Here is a 21,485-nt window from a genome sequence, read left to right as displayed (position 1 = left end):
ATGGAGAAGCTGGGTTCCCCGGAACCTGCACAGCCCTCGCAGGGTGCGGAACCCGATTCCCTTGCCAAGGCAGCAGGGGTTGTGGGAGATGAGGCAACGGGAGCTGCGTGCTCCAAACTCTCTCAGTGCGCATGCATGAGTCGTTGGATCCCACTGGTCTATAGAGAAGAACTCTACCAAGTCTTGCGACTCACAGGCCCACTGGTGAGTAGGTTAAAGTTGAATTGGTGGGGGTGGTGTTTTTTTCCTCCACCAAATAAAGTTGCTGAGGTGCACATTCTGACTGTATTTGTTTGTTGAGGGCAGAGTTCGAAATACGGGGGAGCTAAGGGGAGCTGGGCTCCCCTGAAAGGGACCTGAGCTCCCCTGAAAGCCTAATTTGAAAAATTTAGGGGGAGCTCTAAAAACACTGGCAATTGTTGGAATTATCATCAATTCCGCGCGTCCGTTTGGTTATGAAGAAGAGTCAAACCGTTGTCTGGATGAATTGCAGGAGTCTTTATTGTACTGAATGCATTCAGGGCAACCATACATGCACTACAAGAGTACAGAATAGAAGCCTCGTACTTTGACGGAGCATAAGATTTATACAGCTGAGCCTGACCTCTTGACCTCGGCGGACCCCTTATTTGGTCTCAGAAGGTATTTCATGCTTGTGATTGGTCACAGTCAGATAGTGGTCTCTACATGAGTCAATGCATACGTCATGGCAAAGGTAAAGTTTTTGGGGTAAACAAGAGCTGGTTTGAGCCGGTTCTTCAAACCGAAAGTACCTGAGGTGAATGTGAGGACAGAGGTTAATAAGAGGACAGGCCTCTGATTATAAGAGGTAATACTGTGTTAACCCTTTCAATCCCCCTTTTGAGCTTATCAAAGCTCAACACAAGGAAATGTGCCTAAAAAATAAAGATACTAAAAAAAAAAAAATATATATATCCCTTTTGGGCTTTGTCCAAAAATGTAACAATCACAACTGTCAAAACATCATTTTGAGACCTTATATTCAAGTAATTACTTCAAACATGATTATGATACTTCAATAGCGGAATAAACAGCGTAAATGTGGAGAGAGAGAGAGAGAGAGAGAGAGAGAGAGAGAGAGAGAGAGAGAGAGAGAGAGAGAGAGAGAGAGAGAGAGAGAGAGAGAGAGAGAGAGAGAGAGAGACAGAGTACTATGGAGGTGGTTTGGCACACCACTTGTTGGAGAGGAGCACTCCTTCTCGCTCTCTTGGTGAAGGGAGGTCTTGCACCTTTTCCTTCCTGGAGCTTCTTCCGACTTCTCGTCCCGCCGAGGATCAGGGTGGACTACCTGATCCTTGATGAGCCACCAGAGGATTATTCTGCCTCTTTTGTTGAGGTGGTCTTTGGTTCCTCAGCCGAGGAGGTCCGGTCCTGCTGGTCAGCAGGTGTTTCACGGCGTCCGGTCTCTTCAGCCGAAGAGGGAAGCGCCGTTGTCATGTGGGATAGATGGTACCAGGTGTCCCCCTTTCCTTGGAGTCGGACTGCATGGGAGGTTCTTTCGGTGACAGCGAATGGTCCGGTCCAGCGAGGTTCAGACCACTTTCGTTTCAGGGATTTCAGGTACACCTGTCCTTTGGGCAGGGCTGGTTGTCCTGTAACGTCAGCGACTGCAGCCTCGTCTGGTTTCGGGTCACCTGGAAGATCAGAGAGTCTGCAGCATTGATTAGCAACTTCTCTCGCTTGTGCATTGATTTTTTCATTTGTGTACGTTACCAGTCGAGTCTGGGGACCTGGAAAAGGTCTACCCGTGCATGCCTCAAAAGGCGTCTGTGTCCTTGTCCCACTTAGGGACATTCTGACTGACATAAGTGCCAGTGGTAAAGCCTGCAGCCAGTTCATAGAGGTGGAGTGAACAATCTTTCCCAGTTTGTCCTTCAGAGTGCGGTTCATCCGTTCCACCAGTCCCTGAGACTGGGGATGATAAACCGATCCGAACCTATGTTTGAGTCCCAACATTTTCTCCACTAATTGAAGATGTTTGTTTTTGAAATGAGTTCCATTGTCTGATTGTATCACTCTGGGGAACCCGTGTTGCGGGATGTAATGGTTCACCAAACACTTAACCACTGTGTTGGCGTCTTCACGCCGAGCCGGATATGCCTCTGGCCACCCTGACCAGGCATCTGTTAGTACCAGAAGGTACCTTTGTCCATTAACTGGAATGAGCATGTCGGTGTAATCCATTACAACAAGTTGTCCTGGTTCTGTTACCTGGGTCTGAGCTCCTTTACCGGGCTCTGGTTTAGTCGTTGGTTTGGAATTGTACAGTGCACACGTCACACATTCAGACAACACATTTTGACATACTTGCAACATGTAGGGATGCCACCAACATTTTTCCAACCTCCTCCAAACTTCCTTCAGGTTTGAATGTGATGGACTGTGTGCTTCATGTATCAGTGTTATCAATGTGGATTGTGGGACTGCAATCTTTCCGTCTTTTCTCCATATGCCCTTCTCATCCTTCTTTGCACCTTTTGATATCCAGCCGGATAGTTCCTCCGGGGAAACCTGGTGCTGTTCCTGTTCAGGTTCTAATTCAGAAAGTGTTTCTGAGGTTCTTAGAACCATCTGGGTGTCAGCTGGTTGGTACCCGGCAGCCATTTTGGCTGCCTCATCAGCTGCACGGTTTCCTCGGGTAATGGGATCTATCCCATTTGTGTGTGCTTTACATTTAACAACAGCCACTTCTTTTGGTAGGTTTATCGCTCGTAGAAGTCGGTGTATGTCTGGGAGATGTCTCACCTGTTCACCTCCAGCTGTAACAAAATCATTTCTGATCCATTCTGTCAGGGTTACATGTATTATTGTACAAACGTAAGCTGAGTCTGTGAAAATATTTACAGTGCAACCTTCAGCTAGCTCCAATGCTTCGCACATTGCAACTACTTCTGCTCTTTGAGCCGATTGTTTCCCTTCAATCTTTTTGCTTACTTTTATGTACAAATAGCCAGTGTCTTGTTCCTGTTCTACCACTGCACATGCTGAAACTAGTTCGTTTACTGTAAGATCTCTGTGACAGCACCCGTCGGTGTAGAGTGTGAGGTCAGGGTTTGGGATGGGTGTCGTGTGCAGTCCGTCTCTGAGTTTGTTTTCTCGTAGAGTCAGTTCTGTACAGTTATGTGGTTTTCCTTCCAACACAGCGTCGGCCATATTGATTCCTTCATGTGTCCATGTGATGTGTGGTTGTGTCAGCGCTTTGTCAATGTCTGTTTGTCGTTTTGATGTCATTGTGAAAGCTTTGCTGTCCACTAACTGAACTAGCTCATGTGAGCAGTGTATAGTCAGTGGATGTTGCATAACAACATGTGCTGTTTTTTGTAGTAATCGAGTTGTTGCTGATGCCAGAGCTTCACACAGGGCGTGTCGTGCCTCATATTGTTCATATGGTGTGGAGATGTACATTAGGACCTTTCTCTCTCCCCCTTGCTTCTGGTGCAACACACCAGAAGCACTGTTTGTTTTTGCTGAAACATCAAGGTGAAAAGGAAGTGTATAGTCAGGGAGAGCAGCATCAGCAGCAGAAGAAAGAAGTTGTTTAAGCGAGACAAACGCTCGTTCAGTATGTATGTCCCAGTCCAGCTTAGCAGTGAGGTTTCTCATGCCTTTTTCGTTTACCAGGCGCCGCAAGATATGTGTGCGTTCCGCATAGTCTGGGACATGGAATCTGGAGAAGTTGCACAAACCCAAGAAAGAAAGCATTTGTTTGACATTTTCAGGTTTAGGATGGGAAAGAACAGCACAGCGGTGAGATGACAGCATGCCAGAGCCGTTACAGGAGACTTCTCGTCCAAGAAAAGTCACGCGTGAGCGAGCACATTGCATTTTGTCACGGGAACATTTCAGACCTGAAGCGTTAAGATGAAGTAGGAGATTGTGAGTTGCAGTTAGAGCAGATTCTTCAGTTGGTGCAGCCAGGAGGATGTCGTCCACATACTGGATGAGGAGGACACCCTCCGAGAGTGACAAAGGAGACAGAACCTTACGGAGAACCGCATTGAAAATGCCAGGAGACAGAACAAACCCTTGGGGCAGACGCGTGTAGGTGTACTGAACTCCCTCCCACGTGAATGCCACCATGGGCTGAACCTGCGAGGAGATAGGGACCGAAAAGAAAGCATTAGCAAGGTCAATGACAGTGAAAAATCTGTGTTCAGGGGTCAGTTGAGACAAGGCAGTAAATGGGTTAGGGGTTGGGAGAACAGGCGTGGTTACGTGCGCATTCACAGCTCGAAGGTCATGGACCATCCTGTACTTTCCTGGGCCTTTCTTTACTGGAAGCAATGGCGTGTTCCATGGAGAAGGCTCCGTCGTTGGTTGGAGTACGCCAGCCATCAAAAGGTTATCGATGGTACCTTGAATTGCTAACCTGGCTTCATTTGGGATCGGATACTGACGTTCCCACACCGGGGTGGGGTCGTGTTTCCAGGTCACCGGAGTAGTCTGGACATGTCCGACATCGTCTTTTCCTGTGGACCAAACAGATTCGGGCACGGAAGACAACAACGTTGCAGTGTGTTCGGAGTCAGTGGTTTCACGGCCATGTGATCGTGGGAGAAGATGATGCTCATAAATTACAGAGAATGTTGTGAGATGTGGGGGAACGGGGATGCGATAAGCCTGCAAGGATTTAGAATACATAAGGTCCAATCTGGTGGTTGTACACCAGTCTGTGGCCTTTTCACAGTCTGCTGCAAAAGGCCCTAGATCTTTGGCGGTGTGTTTAGGGCTAATTAGCAGTGTGACGTGTGGTGCACAGGGTACCATGGGTGGGGGTGGTGTCCGCATCATATACCACTCCCGTTGTTCTGTTGTGAGCGAGATGGATAAACATGCACCCGGCGGACCTACTACCAGGTAGGTCGGGGTCATGGAGTCCATCGAGTCTGCAAGAGATTTGTCAAATGCATCCAAATAACAAGTGTCATCACATCTGTCATAGTACATAGTGCAATGCAGAGGGTCAGGAGGAGGTCTCAGGGGAGAGAGAGTCATCATCCATGGCGTCCAGCTGTTGACAAAATCAATGACAGACCTCCAGTTTGGTGCGGTGATCTGCACAGCAGCCCAGTAGATGTCAGCAACTTGAGTCGAGTTGCTGGTTTCCCACAACGGGAGCATAAGGGCAGCCACATCATCTGAGCAGTTCAATACAGTTCCATCAGGCAATGTCATTTGAATGCCGGCAGAATGGCATTTCAGCAAAGGTGTGAACACGGCCAGCAGGTCTCTTCCCAGGAGGTTTACTGGACACTGAGGAGCATATACAAAAGAACAGGAGTGTGTCTGTGCACCCAACTTTGTGAGGAGGGGTTTTGTGAATTTGCAGGAAGTTGATTGACCCTCAAAACCAGTGAGTTCAATAGATCTTTTGGAGAGAGCAGCCTGGCGTGGCAGTTCGTTCAGAGTGGATGTTCCAGCACCTGTGTCTACCATAAAAGAAAATTGTTGTTCACCGACTGTCATAAGAACTCTGGGTTCCTGCAACCCAGGTTCCAGAACTGGTTCCGGGCCCCGTCATTGTGGATAACTGCCTCCTCGCGGCGGTTGCTGTTGCTGCGGGGGCATGTGTTGTTGGGCAGGAGCCTCCCATGTGCCTGTCGGCCATGACGGTTGTGGTGGCATGAAATGAGGTTGCATCACCTGATTCTGACCAGCAGGTGGCGGCATCCGTGGAGGACCTCTCCAGCCAGATGCACGGCCTCTCCCCCTTTGCTGGTTGTTTTGCGGGCAGTTCCGGGAGATGTGGCCAACCTGACCACATACCCAGCAGACGGCGGTGCTGTAATCAACACCTCCAGGTGTCATCTGTCGTTGTGGCGCCGGATAACGACCTCCTCCCCGTCCACCAAAACCTCCGCGACCCTGAAACATCACACTAGACATCACAGGTATTATTGAAGCACTTGAATCGTCAATTTGGGTCGGAGGGGATTCTTTAGGCCTAACTGGAGCCTGTACTTTCTGTTCCTTTTTTAGCTGCATGTGAAGCAATTTTTTCTGAAGGATTTCAGTTTCCTTGCCTTCCTTGCGGTTTTGATCTACATATCTTTTTAAGTGATGTGTGACGTGCAACTTCCATGTTTTCAACGGACGGGCGTTGTGTTCGGGGTCGTCTTGTAGCTTAGTAAGAACCTGTAACGGGAGTCCCTTCTCTACTCCTAGTTTATACATTAGTCCGGTGGTTGCATCCTTTGAGGGGTGTGAACCTGTTTTACTAATAAATTCACTCTCCGTTCGTTGTATAAACTCATCAGCGGACTCATTGTTTTTTAGTTCAAAAGTGAGATCCTCCACTGAACAGGGAGGAACAGGGAAGACGTCCTCGAGGGCTGCTGTAAGGGAAGTGAAGAATGTTGTGGTCAACTGAGTATCGAGAGACAGACTTCCTAAGCCTGAGCGGCTAACCACTGCTTCAAACTGTGTCTGAGTGCAAGCTCTGCCTATGGCTCCTTTCATGTCCCCCCATGCAAGTGTCATGCCGGTGCAATGTTTCAGTACCCCATTCAACCAGCGGAGGCCCCCCTCCGCGATGGGAGGCAGGGCATCCACTATGCCCTGTACTTCTAAGAAAGTCCAGGCCTTGTACGTGCTCACCTGACCATTGGGTCCCATTTTTGTGAACAGCGGAAATTGACTACCTTTGTCGCCTGCAGGTTGTTTTTTTCTGAGACTCATGTCATGTCGCCGTGGTGTGCGTGATGTAGATTGGGAATCGTCTCCCCATTCTGTGCTTTGTTCGTCGTTGTCGCTATCTGCGTCAGTCTCCGGCTGCTTCATCCTAACCCGTCGTTGCCGCAATGACTGCTGTAATGAAGCAAGGAGTCCCTGTGAGTCTGGTCGATTACGTGGAGTCTCAGTCTGGGATTGTGATGGTGTGAGCGCTGGGGTCAGAGGTGGTTGTAGTCGGCGGGGGTTGTCAGAGGGAGTCAGGGGACGGGAGGAATGCGCAGGGAGGGGGCACGGGGGGAGGTCAGGAATGCTGTCAAAAGATGCTGTCGGGGCCAAAAAGTGGTCAAGAGGATAGGAGGTCTGGGGAGAAGTCAGGGTTGATGGTTTTCTGTCTCGTGTTTTGGGTTTGGCATCTGGGGTCGGTGCCAGTAGGTATGGGTAAATTGGATCGGCTGAAAGCTTTGATCTTGGCTGAACTGGTGGCTTTTCAATCACGTATCTACCCGTGGGAGCCCCTTTGTCATGAAGTTCTCCTTTTAACACTCCACTCGTAATTTCAAATGTGGGCATGCAGGTGGTTCGGAATGGATTGAACGGATTGGGTGGAATGTCTGACTGTGGTAGTTCATACTGAGGTGGAGGATCTATGTTGACGTGTGGTGCAGGTAATGTGGGGTACAGTCCAGAGGAGGAAGGCATTGCATCAACATTAAAAGCAGGAATCTCACTGAGACAGACAGCCGGCGCGCTGAGGGGACCCCCCCCTCCTTTCTCACTCCGTCTCTTTTCCTCTCCCCCTGAGTCTTCAATTTTTTTCACTTCTGCATCTGACTTTCTCTTATAATTTTTTTCACACACCAGTGCAGTCATGTATAAATTCCTCACAATGCCCTTCCACTCATTGATCTTACTATGCGATACTCTCCTTTTTCTCGCACCCCGAGAGAATCCGACCAGTCCCTTTTCTTCCAAAGATTTCAGCTTTTTCAAGTAACATTGTTCAGCTTTACCGCATATTCCCATCAAACATTTACTTGAACTCTTCCGAGATATCCAACCTCCTTTACCCATCTCCTCAAACCAATCTTCTGCATTTTTTCTAACCTTATCTCGTTCTCTCTTGGTATAATTACCCACATATATATTCACCGCATTCTTGAATTGTGTTTCAAGATTCTGTCCATTTTCGTTTTCTGCAACATCATATATGTCGAACCAGTCCTCTTCCCTGTCAAATTCACCTTCCATCTTATCTCTCTTTTTTTTTTTTTTTTTTTTTTTTTTTTTTTACTTCACGAGACCCAGCCGTCACGTAACTTCAAGCCCAAATTTCTACACGAATACAATTATTTTGAGTCTGACCGTGACTCGCAACACGGATATCTTTTCCTGCCCTCCGCGTACGGGCCGGTCATACAATAATCTGGTCAAGATCTGCAGTTATTATTCCGCCCACTGCTGGGCGACCCATAATACAAATTATTTCACACAATAATCTGGTCAAGATCTACAGTAATTATTTCCTGCCCACTGCTGGGCGACCCATAATACAAATTATTTCCCAATTTCCCATTCAAACAGACAACAGTATTTTATCAAAATTACAGATTACTTATCTCAACACACTGGAAGAGGACCTTGAATTTTTGAAGGATAATACCTTCTTACCTTTTATTCAGGTGGCCGGCCCAAGATCGTCTATCAGTGTGAAGAAGATTTTCATCCGAAGTATTTACCTCTTCATCACGTCGGGGTCACCAAATTGTTGGAATTATCATCAATTCCGCGCGTCCGTTTGGTTATGAAGAAGAGTCAAACCGTTGTCTGGATGAATTGCAGGAGTCTTTATTGTACTGAATGCATTCAGGGCAACCATACATGCACTACAAGAGTACAGAATAGAAGCCTCGTACTTTGACGGAGCATAAGATTTATACAGCTGAGCCTGACCTCTTGACCTCGGCGGACCCCTTATTTGGTCTCAGAAGGTATTTCATGCTTGTGATTGGTCACAGTCAGATAGTGGTCTCTACATGAGTCAATGCATACGTCATGGCAAAGGTAAAGTTTTTGGGGTAAACAAGAGCTGGTTTGAGCCGGTTCTTCAAACCGAAAGTACCTGAGGTGAATGTGAGGACAGAGGTTAATAAGAGGACAGGCCTCTGATTATAAGAGGTAATACTGTGTTAACCCTTTCACAATTTTCGCATATATATTTATATTTTCTATGGGTTAAGCTTCATCAGGTTCCTGAAATAAATAATAGTAATAAAATTATGTCAATATTGTGAGTTTATTCGCTCATCAGGCCTACAGTAGGCTAGGCCTACTATTTCCGAAAATCTCTTTTATGCAACCGCTGCGTCTCTCGTCGTGAGTCAAAATGTGCTTGGCAAGTTGCCAAGCACATTTTTTTACATGCGCGCGCGCAAGCAAAATCGGAAAATAGGGCTCCCCCGAAAGCCACGTTGTAATTCGAACCCTGGTTGAGGGTCTGGTTAATGTGGTTGTGACATAATGCAGTCTTGACAATGCAGTCAGTTGGCAGTTGCGAGCGACACAGTACTTTCTCCAGTTCAATCCCATGATCGCTATATTTATGTCAGTGTACTCTGGCACATGTTTACTTCACAACACTGCTTTCCAAACCAAGGACCCAGTACTAATCTGAAAGCAATTGATAAGAAATATTTCAGTTTCATATGATACATGATGGACCCTCACACATTTAAAAAATATGTTTTTTGGTGTTTGTTTTTACAGATGCTGTCTCGGATATTGAACTTTCTCATGCCACTTGTTGTTACAATATTCTGCGGTCACATTGGAAATTCAGAACTTGCTGGATACGCACTGGCCTCAGCGGTATGATCAGTTCAAACCAATTCAATTTTATGTATATAGTGCCAAATAAAACACTGTCATTTCTCACGAGCAAACAACAATAAATGTAGCACAATTAGGAGAAATCCACACTCTCAACTCACTTTACTGCTACTCCAGCTGCCATGACTTTGAGTATATATAAATCTGAGAAGTACATTTAACTTAATTGATTTTTTCATAATTGATTTTGTGATGTTAACAATAAAAATTCCACTTAGTATTTTTAGTGTGATCTTTTTTTTTCAGAACATGAATACTATAAATAACATGAGCCAATCATCCTTGTTATCTTTACTGTTTTTCCTTTAGTATTTGGAAACACAAAATACTACAAAACCCATAAACCATCAGTGATCCCAAGCGCCACAAACAGATAGAAGGAAGATTTACAAAGAGACAGGGGATATTGCTGTATTTGTGAAAGATAGACTACAAACAATCGATCAGACATACACCAGTTTATACAGATGAATCTATGGATCCTGAGACATGAAAAACAGTAAGTTCATTTTATTTGGATGTTATTTGTCATGTAACAAACAAAAAGTAAGTAGTTTAAACAAAGAAAAATCTTGTTTGAAGATTAATTATGCATTGAATTGCTTTATTTTTTTCCAAGTAGATCTCGTAAAATATTTTCAGCGGTGTGGCTGACATTTCCATTAGCCCATGTCATCTGACACTTTCTACACATACTGTAAACAAACATACTTCTTTCCCATTTAACGATTCCATGTTGCAGTTAATGCAGGAGAGCCAGGAGATTTTGTTGTTAACTGAAAGCAGTTACTTGTGGCATTCTGGACCTTCTTAAGGATGAACTGGATTTGGCCAAGCAGGAGTTTGATTAATTTTAATAATCTGAACGAGTATTAATAAATAAATACGTATTAATAAATAAATACACAAAGATTTCCAGGAGACAGAAACGACTTCATTATAAAGTATGGCACTGTTAAAGATGATGATTTTGATAGATGATAACTGAGTTCATTACAAGATGTGATGCCAATATTTCTACTAAATTGAGACATTTTTGCATCTTGATAATAATTGAAGTTGATGCCAAGGTGAACTTGACAGAGTTGAAAGTTTTACATTTTTATCATACGGACACACAAAACATTGGAAAGGTATTATGTTGTGACTGAAGTCTAGCTTAAAGTTAATGTTTTTTTTTGCTTTTCAGCTTATCAATGTGACAACAATTGCAACAGGTTTTGGCCTCGCTTTGGCTTGTGACACGCTCATTTCCCAGGTAGGCACACCAGCTTCAATCTCTGTTGTTTTTTTTTTGGTTGGTTTTTGAGGAAAATTTTCATTTGTCATGGCCCATTTTGTCTTGCAGACATTCGGCGGTAAAAACTTAAAACGTGTTGGAGTCATTCTGCAAAGGAGCTCGCTGATCCTCTTCCTGGTTTGTCTGCCATGCTGGGGTCTTCTCATCAATTCTCAAAACCTGTTCCTCCTCATGGGCCAAGAGAGTGAAGCCTCAAGGTAAATCCTTTAGTACTGGTATTTCACACGGATACAACAGATAACCGATATATTTCAATTACATTGTTTTGATGCTGGAACGGAACCTAAAGTCCTTGTTGTTGAAGTGTTTTATCTACAAAATGAACGTACATTTTGGCTTCTCCTTAGAATTGCTCAGCTTTATGTGATGATATACCTCCCAGCTGTCCCGGTGAGTGTGATGAATTGGAAAATCAGTTTTGAGTCTAAAATAATATTTTGACAATACAGTTATGTTGTTTAAGTCAAACGAGATGATTGCAAGAAGGTTTCAAACATTGTGTAGGTCCACATATTCTTTGTTGGAAACTGAAACGATGTTGATTTCTTTATTAACAGGATAACCCACAGGATAAATATCTCATTTGCAAGGAGGTCCTACAACATGCATCTCAAATCAATAATAATAAAAAAGAAAAAGAAAGATATAGCATATATATTGAGCCACACAGCATTATTGTCACCTTCATATACAAGTTATCTTTGTGCTCAAAAAGAGTAATTATTACTATTAAACTGAACAAATCTTGGTCTCTTTTTGTCACAGGCCATGTTCCTGCATCGGCTACAGGTTGCGTATCTACAAAACCAAGTAAGTTAGAGCAAGAACACTGGTGCACTTTTGCTGATGTGATGATGATGGTGTAACTCGGCTGCTGCCTTTTACTCCTGCTTTTACTCCTGCTGCCCCTGAGCCACTACTCCGTGTCCATATGATTTAAAGGGCCTAATCCTCAAGCGATTTAAAAATTGCGCCCAATGAAAACATGCCACACACACACACACGCGCGCGACCTCAGAAGGGAACAGCTGAAAGGCAACAGAGAAGACGCTGATTTGATTTGGGGATATTGAGTAAAATGTATGAAATTACTGTATTACAGACACTTATCTTGACAGAACAAACATTTTCTAAAACATTCCAGATACAAACAAGCAACCTTCTGTTCAACTGAGCTTTGATTTCTAACCAAAAATCTCCACTATCTTTGATTAGCTAATTACTTTAGCTCAACAACGCTAGACACAATAAACTATTAACATCAAGCAGATAGGATTGCTGCAATTCTTGAGCCCTGAAAAGTTGCCGAAATCTATTATAAGCTATATCCATTATTTATACATATGTCACCTCTACAGACTGGATTGCTCACTACTGTATGTCTTATTTATCAGGGCATCATCCTGCCTCAGCTGTACACAGCAGCAGCAGGAAACATCATCAACTTGGGAGTCAACTACGTCTTGATCGTCAGCCTTCAACTGGGTGTCGTGTAAGTGTGTTTCAACCACCTTTTAATGTTTGTTGTACTTTGCATTATTTGACAAAGTATGTTACACCGGGGTGTGAGGGGATTCGGTCTCCTGTGTTCCCTGGGGCCCTGATGTGCTGGAGACACATCGGGGCCCCTGCCGGGTCTGGGTTGGAACTCAACTGAGGTGTCAAATAAAAGGAAGAGAGAGAGAGAGAGAGAGAGAGAGAGAGAGAGAGAGAGAGAGAGAGAGAGAGAGAGAGAGAGAGAGAGAGAGAGAGGGAGAGAGAGAGAGACAGAGAGAGAGAGAGAGAGAGAGAGAGAGAGCTGATGTCCTGCCACCATAGTAATGGCAGAATGAAGAGCTCTAAATCAGGTTTAATAGTTTAGATTACTCGCCATCGGGGCTGGTAGATTTCTTTTAATGTAACAAGCCAATCAGTATTTCCAGCAGCCATTTATTGTAGTAAATGAAACCAGAGTTTAAGTGCCAGTGAGTGCATTTAATTGTACTTGTTTCTCCATGTTTTAACATGAAAATGCAAAGAACTGTATGTAAAACTGATTTATGCTCCTTGACAGGACATGAGCAAAGACTGACTTATAATGCTCGTCCAAATAGGGAATTTAAATGTATCCTTATTCTTAAACATAGAAACATGTATATGGATAAAGGACAAAGTTTATTACGTAATCATCATTAGATTTTCTTTAAAAAAAAAAATGGAACACCCGCATTTTGTATTATCTGTTGCAATATGTAACAAGTTATTACAAAATACATCAGATTATTACAAGATGTGGTGCTATTGCATAATGAGGTGAACATTTATTACATTATTACATATGGCACCATTATTACATAATGCCATGCTATATTCCTTTTCTGAATAATTACTTGTTTGTTTTAAAACTGAGGCAGTGCATTGATGTTTATTTCTTTATTTTTTTTAGCTTTATTCAGCAGGTGGGGGCAGCACAGGGCAGAGAAAGAAAAAGAGAGCTCTGACAGGAATTGATCTTTGTCCAGCTGGACAAACATTTCTTCCTATGTCTTAACAAATTAGGCCTCTGGGTTCAGGTTCGCTCTTAAATTACGAGTTAAATAACCGTCCTTCTCTATGTACTGAGGCCATTGTCAAGAGATAGCAAGTATGCACAAAACCACTTAGCATCTTGAATTGTCTTGACCCACACCCCCTCCGTGGCCCGTCTTTACTCACAGAGCAGGTAAGATCATCGCTAATGGTGGCAGCCGCTGCTTCTTTTTTAGTAAATAAAGAAATAAAGATGGGGGTGCCATGTGTGTTTGCAGTGGGTCAGCAATCGCGAGCAGCCTTTCTCAGATCAACATCTGCCTGCTCTTGTTCATCTACATCAGATGGAAGAAGCTCTATCAACAGACATGGGCTGGTGAGTCCCACAAACAGATGTTGAATAGCCAAAAAAGTATTATTTGCCACACATGTGGACTCTGCCAGCAAAAATTACAATTCAAATAGTCTTTTGACATATGTGTTTAAACTTTGTGCAGGCTGGTCCACCGAATGTCTGCAGGAATGGGGCTCTTACATGAAGCTGGCTATACCCAGTTTGTGTATGGTCTGGTTTGAATGGTGGGTCTGGGAGATTGGAAGTTTCCTTGCTGGTCAGTGTTGTGCACACTCACATTTTTTCATCATTAATAGAGAGGATGGACTTTTCTGAAAACTGTAACCATTCTGATTTACCGTATCCTTACGCTGAGCATATACAGCTTAGGTCTTTTGCAGCTTCACCACTTAAGTGAAATTTGTGAGGCAATGGTCTGCAATGGAATTTCTTTATGAACAATAACAATAATAATGAAACCAAATGTATGGGAAATTTGTTACTAGTTAAATTGAAGAGATCAACAAAATCTACAAACTCAAAATTCAAACAACAAACCATTAATTCCTTGCTGCCCCAGTGAGGTGCATCAGTTTCTGGTCTTTTGTCCACATGAAATTCAAAAACACTTTTATTCCAGTAGTTTACTGTGAAAAGAAACATTGACAACCCAATAGTGTGATAAAGTCTCTCTCATTAAAAATCTTCTTATTACTGTGTGCAGGTTCTGATGAGTCAATCCTCTCTACAAAGGTCAAGACAATTAAAAAAAAAAGTCTGTATCTGAACTTCACTTTTTATCAAAACAGGTTCACTTGGGGAGGCTGATCTTGGTGCCCAGCATATACTGGATGAAATAGGGTCCATATCATACATGGTATTGAAAATGGGTTCATTTATCACATCATTTACGTAGATTTTACCATTTGAATATACATAAAATTGTGGGGTGAAGTGATTCTAATTGTTGGGCCATGCAGTTTCCTTTAGGTATTCAAGGAGCTGCCTGTGTGCGTGTTGGAAATGCTCTGGGTGCTGGAAATACTAAGAGTGCCATAATAACCTGCAAAGTGACTCTAGTTCTTGCAGGTATGAGAACACACATGCATATACTGCACTTGTGAATATAACACTGGTGCTACACAATATGAATATTAAAAAAGTGTTGACTCTTTCCGGTGGAGTCCCTCTTCATAAAACCCTATAACCACACTGACAGAAGTATATTCAATGTGGATGAAATACAGCAATGTGAGACATAATATGTGTCACTTTATGTCTCACAAAGGAGTGTTTGCAGCGATGCAGGCTATTGTCACCACAAGCTGTAGGACAGTCCTCGGCCGTATGTTTACTACTGATGCGTAAGTTTTCAGACCAACAAATTTTCATTCTGGTGCTATGAGAAGCAAACTTTGTTCTGTTCTTATTACTCTTACTGTCTGCAGAACTATAATAGGACTTGTGGCAGAAAACCTCAAAGTCTTCATATTTCTACAGTTCTTCGATGCACTTCTGGTATGTTCTTGTGCAAAAGAAAACATGTTTCTGTCATGTCTTACACTGATTGCTTGTGTTCAATAGTACACAAAGCTTGTTTTGTTGAATCAATGTCTATTTTCCTTGTTTGTCTATTGTTTCCTTGTCTCTTCAGTGTGTCTCTTCAGGAATTCTTATAGGAGCTGGGATGCAGAAAATTGCTGCCTTTTCCAATCTAGTGGGCTACTACTGCATTAGCCTACCAGTGGGCATCGCTCTGATGTTTAAAGCCAAGCTGGGGATATTAGGTAAGTTGTTCATCCTTCCATATATGCTTTGACAACAAAAAAGAAAAGAAGAAGAAGAAACTTGACATTAAATCGACTCGAACAAGCAAAGCACTTATTGCTGGAACCTTCATAAATGTTTTCCAGCTTACGATCTTAATAATGTGTGAGAAAATCCTCACTACTCCTTCTCACTATCTGCAGTTGATGACCGATGGTTTAATGGTGGACTGGTGAGCACATTTGCCTCACAGTGAGTTTATCCCCGGTTTGAGCCCTTTTGTGCAGAGTTTGCATGTGAGTTTGATTAGTGACCTTGAATTGCCCCAAGGTGTGAATGTGAGTGTGTTTGCCCTGTGATGGACTGGTGACCAGTCCAGGGTGTATCCTGCCCTCGCTCACAGTAAGCTAGGATTGGCTCCAGAGACCCTGAACAGTATAAGCAGTAGAGAAGATGGATGGATGGATAGATGAATCCTTTGCACTGTGCCCTTGACAGCGTCACCAACCTCTCACAGAAGCAACTACGTTAATCATCCATCCATCCATCCATCCATCCTGTTCAGGGTCTTGGGGCGCTGGAGCCAATCCCAGCTTACTCTGGATGGTTAGGGTACAGGTCACCAGTCCATTGTTATTGCTCAAATGGTCCAGTCAGCTCTACATGCGGTAATCTGTTTATCTTATAGAAAAGTCACAACTAAAGCTAATTCCTAATTCACACTTACTCCCGCACACAGTGACAAATATTGTTTGATTCCTCATGTGATCGCATCACACTGTGACATGTGTTTCCTGCCTCCAAGTATTTGCTTATTCCCCTGTGAACAACATATTGAAATATTCCTGCAGAGGTTGGACAAAAAGGACTGTGACTCTACATTAAAGTCCAGGATCATTAGTAAAGCCCATATACACACAAGGCTCTGCTGCACCACCAGTGAACCCTTAATTTCTTTCCCTGCCGTCCGCCATTTACCCCCCGTCAACATGTAGTTCTTTTCTGTCAACTCAAAATGCAAGTGTATTGATGAACTTACATGAGTGCTCATGCACACATACACACGCACACACGCACACGCATTCAGTGCAAGTCACTCCTCTGACCTTGAGAAATGTCTGTATGCTTGTGTGAGTCTATATTTCAATTAGTGACCAATGGACAAATGTGCACAAGGCATTCGATTTGTTCATGGAAAGAAATGTGACAAGTGCACCAAAGGACCCCGAAGGTTGCCCAACCATAAACACCAGATTGTTTGTGTTTCAATTTGTAGATATACAGTATGGTTAAGAATAGTTTGATTAATTAGGTAAGCCTTGCAGAGAAAAAGAAAAGTCTGAATTGATAGTTGCGTGGTTCTACGACTGGTACCGTATTTTTATCACAGCAATATCTATATCTAGACTGAAATGAAATCAATGAGAACCATGTGGAGTGATAAACCTGAATCACATTTTATAAATCATTATACTCAAGTCAAGATTATCAAGTATTCAGTACTGAAACCTTGAGAAAAAAAGAATCATGTCACTGATTTTGCTCCCATAAGCTGTGCTTTGTATGTAAGGCTAACATGTCCATACTAACCTGCTGTGGTGAACATTGTGTTCTCTTAATAGGCTTGTGGTTGGGTATCTTCATATGTGTTTTCCTTGAGGCGGTTTTCTTCATTGGACTGCTCTTTAAACTCGACTGGAAAAAAGTCACACAAAAGGTGAGGCATCCTCTTCTTTCTTTCAAGGCCTACATCTCAATGAAGTAGGACGACTGAAAACCCCCCCAGAAACTTTCTTTTTTTTTTAATAACAGACATTTTGTTCTTAATAAACAATGTATTTTAAGCACATTTTACAAAATTGCCAAACTGACTACAGAGAAATCGCGGACTGCACCCTGGCCAACCCTTTGGAAACCCTTTGCTTGCATCCAATGCTTACTTTAATACAATGTTGAACTTACTTTGTAGTCTGATTCTGTCTTTATAGTCCATAATAGAAAGCACTGTGAAATAGGCTCCATCATCTCAGAGTCATTTGCTTGTTGGTGTTCGTGGGACAAAAGTCAACATTTTCAATTGGTGGATACCTCTGGTAATGCTGTCCTCGTGTGAAACTTGTACCCCAACTGATGTGCTGAGAAAATGTTTGGATTCGAGTAACTGCGAAGTACGTGTTGACCATGTTCTATGAGAAAGAGCAAGAAAGAGAAGAGCCTGATCCAAGCAAAGGCTTCAGACTATACAGCTAAGCGATCCTCCATGGGAGATCTGACTGTCTGGATCCTAAATGTCAAGGACTCCTAGGGTCTGAGGCACCAACAGAGCTGCCCATGTGTATCATGGCCGTTGCAACTTGAGAATTCTTAGTCCCTGCTTCATTTGAAATTTTTTACCTGTTGAAACCCAATTTGCTATGTTTGCCAGGCCCAACAGCGAGCTGGAAAGAAATGTCTTTTGACGCCAAACCGCCCCACCAGTGCATTGGTGAGTGAAGCGATGCTGCCAGACGTCCCTGACGACCCAGTAAGTGGATAAGCAGTGTGAAGTTCAGTCAGTGTGTCCTCGCTTTGTCTCTGTGTGTTATGGCATTGTAGATCTATTAACATGTTCACTGACAACATCACTCCCTCCTGAAGGCTCAGCTGTCAAGCGAGGGGGCTCCTACAACAGACGGCTACAGTCCTGTCGATACGCAGAATAAGGAACTGAAAGCCATTTATGAGGCCGAAGTCAGCAATGCCAAAGCAGGAGGGAGGGACGAGGTTGCTGAGCAGAACACAAATGCTTCAAAAAAGAAACCTGAAGTACCCCTCTCAACCACTCAGCTGATCTTGCGTCGCGGACTCGTCCTCCTGGTTTCAGCTCTTGGTTTGGCTATAGGTGTTATTTGTCATGTTGCTGTCTCACCACCAGAGGCCAGATCCAACTTCAACTTGACCTGGGGGAATGACTCCTCTCCCACAATGCTAGCTCCACTCAACATGACCTCAACCGTTTGAATTATTTTTGACCTCTTAATGTAAACATCCCACTGGTGTGGCCAGTCCTTCAAAACTGATCGGTTGTTCCTTCGAAGCAACACATGTCGAAATCTGATTTTACATCATTACAGAGCCTGAGCTCAGCTGGTGGCTCGAGCTTGTGTTGACAAGAAATGTCTCCGTGCCTCACTGCTGAAAAATCCACACGAAGCTGGAAAAATGATCAAATGTGACACAAACTGAGAAAGAGCTTGTCGCAAAGATCAGCAGGAGACACTTAAATGGGACAACTAGACATGTTTGAAGTCTCACTCAGAAATCATCCGAGTATCGAAGAACAGAAATTTTTACACTATAGTACTGTCCAACTCGATTTAAATGCCACAGAAGAGGAGACTTTTCTGATCCAAAATCATTTCCTTGCTTTTAACTTCAACAAAGGCTGTAAACATCTGCTGTGAAATGTTCATGTACCGTATTTTCCGCACTATAAGGCGCACCTAAATACCTCAAATTTTCTCAAAAGCTGCCAGTGCGCCTTATAACCCGGTGCGCCTTATATATGTAAGAATTGCTCTACTTGAGACTGCTATTTGACAGCTGAACAACCAGAAGCTTTTATTTTGACAACTCTAACTTCGCAACCGGAACTTCAGAGCGGACGACACTCCACACAACACCTTCATCACTCATGGTTGCACACCAACGTTCTAACAAACCAAAATAAACTAGATGAAATAATTACTCCCTAAACTGGGGAACAAAAACACATAAACACAATCAACACAACACCAAGCCCAACAACGACCCACAATAACCTCCAACAACACAAAACATGAATTCCCATCATGCCTTGCATCCTGAGCTCCTCAGTGCAGCCGATAGCTGCAATGAATTATGGGAGTTTCTGTTGCTGGTGTTTTAAATGCAATTATTGGGGTTTGTGGTGTCGGTAATAATTGTGTTGTGTTGTGTTTTTGTTGCTTAGTTCATGTAGTTTAGTTTATTACCGGTAGTTGTAAGTTGTCAACCAGCAGTGAAGAAGGTTTTGTGTGTAGTGTCCTGGCATAGGCTGCAGGTAGGACTATCAAAATAAAGTGTGTGTACCTCTCTGGGTGTTAGAATCAGTGGAAAATGTAACCTAATGGCTTTGAGCTATAAAGGTTGCCGACCACTGGTCTATTCCATGCGCCTTATAATCCGGTGCGCCTTATAGTGCGGAAAATACGGTATATATGTAATACAGCGTGATACTAATGTAAGCAGGTGATTTGTCATTCCTGTATGGCTCCACTGTGACATTTTAACAATGCCTTGTTATTTGTCAGGACAAAAGAGATTGCTGAATAAACTACTTATTTTCTATCAATACAATGTGCTGTGATTGCACAGTAATCAATGCAGAAAACCTTTAAAGCATCTAATAATTACATTATTCGCAGGGAAAATCAAGTAGGATGGACTGCGGTGGCTACATTTCTCAACAGTCTCTACAAAACACATCAAACATCTGTAATTCAATATGTAAATGTTTCCACTTCACAACAGTCGACTGTCTTTGCACCGCATTTCCTTCAATCACAGAGATGAGACCATGACTACATGGTGCTGGATACATGCATTTGCCATGAAACAGAAATAGTCTATTTGAATGTAAAGACATCTGTAAGGGATTTTCGTTTTACATTAACATTGCCTACACCTTTCGTGATCCATCAGTGGTACACGACGTAAACACACTAACCCTGCTCAGTTAATGAACAACATGGGACCGTGTCTTGTTTACCAATAGGTTACCTGTTACACAGAAAAATCTTTCTCAATGTGGTACTCAAACTGAAACGGTGAGACTTTGACAACCGATTACACATACTGCTAAAACAGAAATTGTTTAAATTTTTTTCATTATCAGTTCTGGCGATAATAATGTGTACAGCACACTACTGTTAGTGTTAACATAATGTTGTGCATAACCACATAATTTGCTACCTCAAGGTCTATTTCCACGATTGCCGCCATTCTTTAACTTAGTTCCTGGTCCATTAATGTACTGCATGATGAGACAACCAAGAAGTTCATGTTGGATTCCTTTAGCCACTCTGACAAGTTCCAGTCTAACAGCGCTGACAGCAAACCTCCACGCAGTTGCTCGTCACTTGTTAATGATGCCACAGCATGTCACTGATTGCAGTCTCTGGGGGTGAGCGAGCTGAGATTATGGTCTCTGTGAGGAGCCGGCTGCATCTCCGCTGATGAGCAAGACTGAAGCGCAGACGACTTTGTAACCATGCATGAATCAATCCTGATTTACATGTTGAATAACGTCAAACTAATATGCAAGTTTCTATGCCTGTTGCAAAAATCAATCTGCTGCAATTGCAGTGGCTTCTGACTGCATTGGCGTCACAGAGGCCAGAGCAGAAACTTTCATGGATACCGCTTACGTCAAAGCTCTTTTGAAGTTAGCACCTACGGAAATAAACCAGAATATGCAGTGGTTAGTCTGTCACCTGTGAAGGGGATGGGGTTTGAAGAGAGCCAGAGTGTCCCCTAAATTCAAATAAGACTGGATTACATAAAATGTTCTTTCTGTTGATGTTTGCTTCCACTAAACTTTATGAATAAATTGATTTTTTTAACCAATGTGTTAGAGAAGAGATATATTTTCATGAACTTGAACTTTTCACTTATGAAAAGCATCTGGCTTTTTTAGAGTTTCATAACAAAACATTAAAGAGATGATGTACTAACTTTGTGTCACATTATAGAGACTGATATAGAGGGTTTGCTTCTTGGTTTGAATTTTGTACGTTCTCCTTGTGTCTGCATCAGGTTTTCTCTGGTCTACCAGCTCTGTGATGGACTGGCAATTCATACCTGTTACGTGGGTTTGAAATCCCTCTTTGAATGGAAAAAAAAGCTATCTGAATGTAGTAGAACTGGGCATTTTGTCGTTAGAAGCCCATAGTTGTTCGTCTGATAATGGTTCTGTTGAATAATTTCTATAGGAATAAG

At 43.1% G+C, this 21,485-nt stretch overlaps 1 protein-coding gene across 1 annotated transcript; it reads left to right on the top strand.

The window, feature by feature from the left end:
• On the top strand, window positions 1–21,329 carry slc47a1 (solute carrier family 47 member 1; the record flags this gene model as incomplete). The annotated part of the gene is made up of 18 exons (XM_080508983.1): window positions 1–204; window positions 9,457–9,558; window positions 10,769–10,837; window positions 10,928–11,076; window positions 11,227–11,269; window positions 11,645–11,689; window positions 12,274–12,371; window positions 13,666–13,763; window positions 13,885–13,998; window positions 14,531–14,598; window positions 14,702–14,810; window positions 15,010–15,085; window positions 15,170–15,239; window positions 15,376–15,508; window positions 17,111–17,205; window positions 17,914–18,012; window positions 18,126–18,293; window positions 21,303–21,329. 18 exons carry the CDS (start codon window positions 1–3, stop codon window positions 21,327–21,329), a joined length of 1,767 nt encoding a protein of 588 aa, XP_080365109.1.
• Window positions 21,330–21,485: the final 156 nt, after the last annotated feature.

Source organism: Blennius ocellaris (genome assembly GCF_963422515.1).
Source record: "Blennius ocellaris genome assembly, chromosome: 14".
NCBI classification, from domain to species: Eukaryota; Metazoa; Chordata; class Actinopteri; order Blenniiformes; family Blenniidae; genus Blennius; species Blennius ocellaris.
Note: the sequence above shows the minus strand (reverse complement) of the source record. Positions and strands in the feature narration are given on the sequence as shown.